The following is a 7,392-nucleotide window of genomic DNA, read 5'->3' on the forward strand; positions in this document are numbered from 1 at the left end:
TTATGACCCTAATTACTAGTCTCAAGGGGCCTACCCTAAGGATCATTGTAACCATCGGGGTAAACATCATTGTTTAGGGGATTCCTTAGCAAATGCATGTCAATAAGGCAACTACGGGGGGATGAAGTACATCTTTAGTGAACACGTAGTTCAAAAATACATACAGGTTGTGAGTCTACCAGCGTTCCACTAGACTGTCTAGAATAGTCTTTGATCGCCATCTATATTTCGCTATACGACTAGATCATCTATAAAGTCAAAACCTCTCATCTTATCATCATCTCATCTCATATATTTCATCTTTATCATCCTTTTTCTACACACGCGTTTGTGATTTACCGACTTCTATATTCGCAGATCATGGAGAAATTGCAGATCGGCTTAATCATCTACAATTTTGATGGTTAATAATATTGGATTTTTTTGTCTATTTTCTATAAAATAATTTAAAAAATTGATTATTTTTATAATCTTCTCATAAAAATAAAAACTAAAATGTACTGACTAAGTTAAATCATTTTTCAAAATTTCAAGGAGTTTTTACCGTCGCCAATTGACTGAATTTGAAATTGGTATCTTTCAATTCCTCATCATCCGTAGGCCTGAATCTCAAAATCTCAAGAATCACGCTTGTCTTTCTTCTACAACAATTTTTTCCTCTTCTTCATACGGCAGTCATGTCCGCCAACCCTAATTGCACAGTGTACATCGGTATATTTTCGAAACCTACACCAATTTTACCTTTTATTATTACTAATTTGTCTGCTTCATGTTGTTCCAATATCTAAATTTCCATGAATGAGTTAGACTGTTAGGGCTAGTTCACGATCCTTTCTGAGTATTGATTCCCTTTTTGGTTCTAGCTGAAATTCAAGATGTATATGAGTTCTATGTTACCAATGAATCTTGATTGGATTAACGTATACCGCTTTATCTCCATTGATTCAATTCTCGGTCCCCTAAATCAATAATCCATTATAACGTGTATACAGGAAAGGTAGGCATATGGAATACGATTTGGGATAATTCGCGCCCAAAATTCATGAATTTGTTTAATACTACAATAGTGAATGCTTTCTATGTGTATCCTATACGTTGGTTAAACGAATCTTGTGGTATACTTGCTATATGCGTCTTTCCATAACTGATGTTTGAGTGTGTGTGTGTGTGTGTGTGTATACAGGTAACTTGGATGAACGAGTAAGTGATAGGGTTTTATACGATATCCTTATCCAAGCTGGGAGGGTGGTTGACTTACACATACCTCGAGATAGGGAAACTGATCGACCAAAAGGTTTTGCATTTGCAGAATATGAAACCAAAGAGATTGCCGATTATGCTGTCAAGCTTTTTTCTGGTCTTGTCACTCTTTACAACAGAACATTGAGATTTGGAGTAATTATCTTTTCCTTTTAGCTACTCAATTTATTTTTCATACCCTGTGTTACTGTTTTCACACTTCTTTATCAATTTATGCAAACAGTATTTCATTTGTTTTTTTTACCAGTTTATACAGCCAACATGAATTATGCTTAAATGGTAAAATATAGCATCTTTAAACGCACGTTGAAACATTGTTGCATAAATGTGCATTTATTTACCCCATTATTTACTTTTGTATATTAAAATATTGATATATGAACTCCATAAAAACAGATTTCTGGGCAAGACAAATCTGCACAAAATCCAAATCCAAATCTGCAAACCTCACCAATGACTACATCAAATTCTCCTTTCAAATCAAGGCCAAATGTTGATGTTTCTCCTGGGCCCATTTCACCATATACACAAGGTAAAGTCTCTCACACGATGTTATGACATAAAAGTTGGAGCTGTGTGCAAAAGACGGGAATGCCCTCCTGATCCTCATCACTGAAAAATAGTCCTATTAAAAAAATGCAGCCTTAGTTATTGAATATTGAATATTGATGATATGTTTTTGGTTGAAATTTCAGTTTCCCCTAGTGCAGATGTATTTTCATATGTAAATAGATCTTCACATGTGGATCACAACAATAATGACCATAGAAGAGGTCATGGGGCAACAAACCGCTATGATTCAAGTAACTCACAACATCATGATCGTCGCTAAATCTGTTAGTAATCATGATAATGTTGTTAATTGTGGAGAATTAGATGATTGAAACTTAGTCTTTTAGTAATGTAGCTGTAGCATCTGTGTATGAATTAAATGTTTGATATTAGCTACACCTGTGAATTGTTTTAGTTTGTAATGGAATCGTTATGTGTTACTGTTAATCTGTTATGTATGGTTGGTTGGATGCATGATGTGAAATCGTCAAGGATTGAATTGTTAAAATAATAAAAGGAGCATAAATTTGTTGAGCTATAACAAATGTATTACAAATGGAATATTTTCAGGAGCATGGAAGTTGCATTGATTAATAAGAGAATACAGTTCCATTTATAAACAAATGTCACTTAAAGAACATGATATAATAGTTGCTCCTCTCTTTACAAATGAGTTAAAACTCATGAGTTTGTTCCCCACACTCGGCTTCCTCACATCATCATCAATGGTGATTGAGGTTCTATCCCTCTCAATCACCCTCATCATCATCATCTTCACTTTGCATAGACAACTCGGACAAAACCTCCCACCAGGCCCACGCCCATGGCCCATTGTTGGCAACATGTACCAAATAAGACCCAACGATTTTCGTCTTTTAACCAAATGGTCTCATATATATGGCCCCATCACATCGTTTCAAATTGGTTCCTCAATCTGCATCTCTGTGTCAAACCCACACTTAGCTAAAGAAGTTCTCAAGAACCATGACCAACAACTTGCAAATAGACACAGAACGATAGGGATTGTAAGATTTAGCAGAAATGGTGATGATCTCACATGGGCTGACTATGGATCCCAGTTTGTGAAGCTCAAAAAGCTTTGTGTTGTAGAACTCTTCTCTCTAAAGAACCTCGAAGCACATAGGCCCACGAGGGAAAATGATGTTTCAGTTATGATCGACTCCATTAACAAAGATTATTGTGGGAAAGTTTTAGTAGTAAAGAATTATTTGAAGAAGACAGTGTTCAATATCATTGCAAGAATGTTATTTGGCAACTCATTGGTGTCTTATAATGGGGAGTTAAATGCGATTTTGGAGGCTCAGTTTCGCTCCAAGGTATCATTAGGTGTAGTGGAAGAAGTCTCGTGGCTACGGTGTCTTTCTTGGCTTAAAGACAATGAAAACAAATGGATTGGATCACGAAACCACCGATTCTTTCAAGCAATTATAATACAGAAAAAAGAAAACCAAAACTCTAGCCCCCACCATAATAATTTAAGTTTCTTGGATGCTTTATTGAGTCGACGTGAAGAATATAATCTTAGCGACAATACAATTAGTGGGCTATTGTGGGACATGGTGACTGCAGGGATCGACACCATTGTTGCCGCCCTGGAATGGGCTATGGTCGAGTTGCTAATAAACCCGACGGTTAAGCGAAAAGCTCAAGAGGAACTAGATAGGGTTATAGGGTTTGGTGAAGTTATGACTGAATCCTATATACCAAACCTTCCTTACCTAACATGTGTGGTTAAAGAAACCCTAAGGTTGCATCCTCCTACGCCACTAATGCTTCCCCACCAAGCCACAACAAACTTAAAGATCGAAAGTTATGGTGTTCCTAAAGGAAGTAGGGTTTACGTTAATGTATGGGCAATCGGTCGTGACCCGCATGCATGGAAACAACCGTTGGTTTTTCAACCCGAAAGGTTTCTTGAAGAAGATGTTGATATAAAAGGGCATGATTTTAGGTTGTTGGCGTTTGGGTCGGGTCGAAGGATGTGTCCAGGTGCACAGTTGGGGATGAACATGGTGAGCTTAATGTTGGGGAGTATTTTGCACCGATTTGAATGGTCGTTGCCAGAAGGGTTTAGGGCGGAGGAAGTTGACATGGTAGAGATGTTAGGAATAGTGGCTTACAAGAAGATCCCACTGGAGGTTGTCCCTACTCCAAGGTTGCCTATGCATGGAAGTAACAAGGACGAGTAAGTTGATTAAAGCTTGTTTGATAAAACTAGTTGGTAGCTGGTAGTTGTTACTTTCTATTTGTAAAGAAGTCTTCGACGAAAGTAGCTGTTAGCTTTTAAAGATGCGAAATTACACAAAACCAAAAACTAAAAGTCGCGGAAGTTAGTGAAAAACTAAAATCTTTCAAAAGTTACCCTTTTAGATTATAAACTTCTTGTTTAAAGTAAATACCACTTTCCAAGAAAAGTCTAATAGTAAAATGGTTCTCTATTTAGATATCATTGCTATAATTAAATAAAAAAAATTAATTATCATATAAAATTAAAGAAAAATAAGCATGACATTATAATAAACAAATTGTAAAAACTGACATATAATAAAATCTATTGTATAAAAATAAACAAATCTTTAAACACTGACATGTAATAAAATGAATAATTAAATAAAAATTTAAAATATAATATAATATAACATTATAATAAACAAATCTTAAAAGGTTGACATATATAAAACGATCATGAAGATTGATATGTAACAAGATGATATAAAATTTAAAATTTAGAATTTTAAAATAGATAAAAATATATATATATTTAAAATTATGCATTTATATCAAACTAACGGAAGAACCCCCCCCCCCCCCCCCCCCCCCCCCCCCGGTGCAGGTTTAAATGGGTTTCGACGGCATACTTAAAAAATCTCAACCTCTTAAAATACTCATTGCCAAAACTCAAAAGAGAGTACAATGTTATTTCTATGTTATCTTATTTATCAATATAAATGTCATCCAAATACAAAACAATTGGATACCGCTAAAATTGGATAGATTGAATAGAGTATAATGTCCTAAAAAAGAAATGAAAGTAGACTGCCTTAATAAGAAAAAAAATAAAAGCACAATATTGTAGTAAAAAGAAATTGATATGTGTATTTTTATACATATTTTTATACATTATATCTTAGTATTTCAACCTTTATTATTCTTATTTAGAACTGAAAGGTACTTATAATGTTTTGAATTGTGATTTACAGCTATTAGTTGTCAATAGAGCGGAAAAGAAAAGATTGGAGCGAAAATCGGGCTTGGAAGCAAAAAGAAAGAAAATGTTAAAAGGATGCAAGTACGCCCAACGTAAGGTTACGTACATTAAGCGTACTGGTGAGACAAAGACTACGCCCAACGTAGATTAACTTACGCCTATCGTAATGGGCTTTCATCCGGACTTCCTTATCGCGATGGAATTCTAGCTACGCCCAACGTACGTAGGTCGGTTATAAAAGCTATAAATAGAGGATATCGGCCAACCATAAGAGAGTTTTCGACTTCCACTGATCCTTAGTCGACAAAAAACATACATTTGGCCGTTTTAAGGATCTAGGAGGCGGCTGGAAGGTCGTTAAGCTGACAGGAACGAAGATCGGAAGGATTAGAGAACGGATACGTGTCGGTAATCATGTGGTTTGTTAAGGTGACCATGCTTAGCATTCCATTGTGATACTATTATGTTTTTGCTTTCTGATTTTGGTGTCAAAACCATTTACTTTGAGTTTAATATTAAATAAAACCTTGATTTATAGATTAATTGCTATATTAGATTGTTTGTTTATTTTTAATTTATATTGCCAAACTTATTAAAAGATCCTTATGTGTTAATGACAATTATTTTTTGTTAATTGTCAAGTATATTGACATGTGTAGGAGAAATTATAATGATTCATGTTGAGAATATTTTATATGGTTATCCAACCGTGACTTGTGTAGGAGAAATTATAATGATTCATGTTCTGCTTGAACCACATGGATCAACAATGGCTACATATGGGTTCTGTACAAATATAAATTGAAAACATTAGCATAAAGAGTAGAAAACATGTTTAAAAACATAGATTAAAATAAAAAACCTTTGAATCCCATAAAAAGAAGCCATTTATAAGTGATATAGTTGGAAGTCCCGATTGAAGAAGTGTATTTCAAAGATAGACTCGGCCGGTGATGTTATGTCCATAGTTTGCCAAACCATAACATACAATACCTTTATTTTTTACTTCCAAAAACAATTAAAACCACAAATCACAGTCATACAAATTATTGTGCAAAATGTTCTCTTAATGAAACAAAAGGGCACAAGTCGAATGCAATATGATTCAAGTTAGCCGCATATAAAAACCAACCCGACAAAAAATTATGTGTCAAACTCAATGTACACCAACTAAATTTGAACAATGTGCAATTCTAACTTATTTGCATGCTCAAACATTGCAGAAATTTGAGTCTTTTCAAATATAATTCCAAATACAGAAGTTACTATCGCTGCTGCTATCTCAACTACATTCCATAAAAACCCATAAACAAAATGAACTTTTGGACTTTTTGTCACATTTGTTATATACGTAATGCTCATATTTGTTACTTATCAAAAATAAGGTTCAGTGTAGAAAGTGCAAGATTTAAAAAAATGTTTAAAAAGTTATTCCTTTACATCAAACAATGACTAATGGATTTGAGACAGTTTGCTTATCTCTTAACTTTAGTTGAAAAGACGTGTCACATAATGACATTAATAAGGAAATAAAGTGAGTGAAAGGGTGACTATGTGGGCAAGGCACAAAAGACATTTGACTTTTAAGGATCAGTAAAACATGAATTTAGATGTTCAATCATTATTTACATAACACAAAGGACCTTTTGGCTATCTGTCAGTGCCCCTACAAGAAAACGTTACATCTCCTCACTAATTTGGCATTATTCCACAAAAGATTTTGCCTCATTGATTTCATATCCACTTGTCGATGTTATATTCATCTAATATACATACAAATCATGTTTAGTCTCATGTAGACTGTTGAATCAGTTAAAAAACAGATTTTGTATGTGTTTATATATATATATATATATATATATATATATATATATATATATATATATATATATATATATATATATATATATATATATATATATATATAAATGTGCAATGAGAACTAGAGAGGGAAAGAAGCTAATTGGTTGTGGTAGATTGTGCTCCCCACCACAAATAACCATCACTAGCAACCACTAAAAAACTAAAATGATGTTTATGGTTAGTGGTTATTGTTGTTGCCAAATAAACCATAAACACATCAGTATTTCGGATGGTGTAAGGGCTACAAATGGCACTGTGGAGTTTGTAAAATTAGATTGTTTTTTACAAATATTATTATAGATGATGATATCTAAGCCTATTGTTATGGACTTATCCTTTAAATGTTTCTATTGTTTTAGTTTATGAATTATGAGGATTTCCAAATAATTAAAAAAACAAATAACCCAACAGCCATCAATTGGGCTCCCTTTAGCAGATCCGACCCAAAAGTGGCCCAATCTTACAGCTATCCTACAATTTGAGCTTTC

At 33.9% G+C, this 7,392-nt stretch overlaps 2 protein-coding genes across 2 annotated transcripts; both read left to right on the top strand.

Annotated features, from left to right (window-relative positions):
- The first annotated feature begins 573 nt into the window (after positions 1-573).
- LOC145000175 (uncharacterized) lies at positions 574-2,259 on the top strand. The gene is made up of 4 exons (XM_078959366.1): positions 574-711; positions 1,184-1,395; positions 1,657-1,792; positions 1,956-2,259. Exons 1-4 carry the CDS (start codon positions 678-680, stop codon positions 2,090-2,092), a joined length of 519 nt encoding a protein of 172 aa, XP_078815492.1. The 5' UTR covers positions 574-677; the 3' UTR covers positions 2,093-2,259.
- A 200-nt stretch (positions 2,260-2,459) lies between these two features.
- LOC145000173 (cytochrome P450 98A2-like) lies at positions 2,460-5,501 on the top strand. Its single transcript, XM_078959364.1, has 2 exons — positions 2,460-4,018; positions 5,034-5,501. The coding sequence occupies exons 1-2, from the start codon at positions 2,496-2,498 to the stop codon at positions 5,038-5,040; spliced, it is 1,530 nt and encodes a 509-aa protein (XP_078815490.1). The 5' UTR covers positions 2,460-2,495; the 3' UTR covers positions 5,041-5,501.
- The last annotated feature ends 1,891 nt before the right edge of the window (positions 5,502-7,392 follow it).

This window comes from Lactuca saligna, chromosome 6 (assembly GCF_052625555.1).
Source record: "Lactuca saligna cultivar CGN05327 chromosome 6, ASM5262555v1, whole genome shotgun sequence".
Classification (NCBI taxonomy): Eukaryota; Viridiplantae; Streptophyta; class Magnoliopsida; order Asterales; family Asteraceae; genus Lactuca; species Lactuca saligna.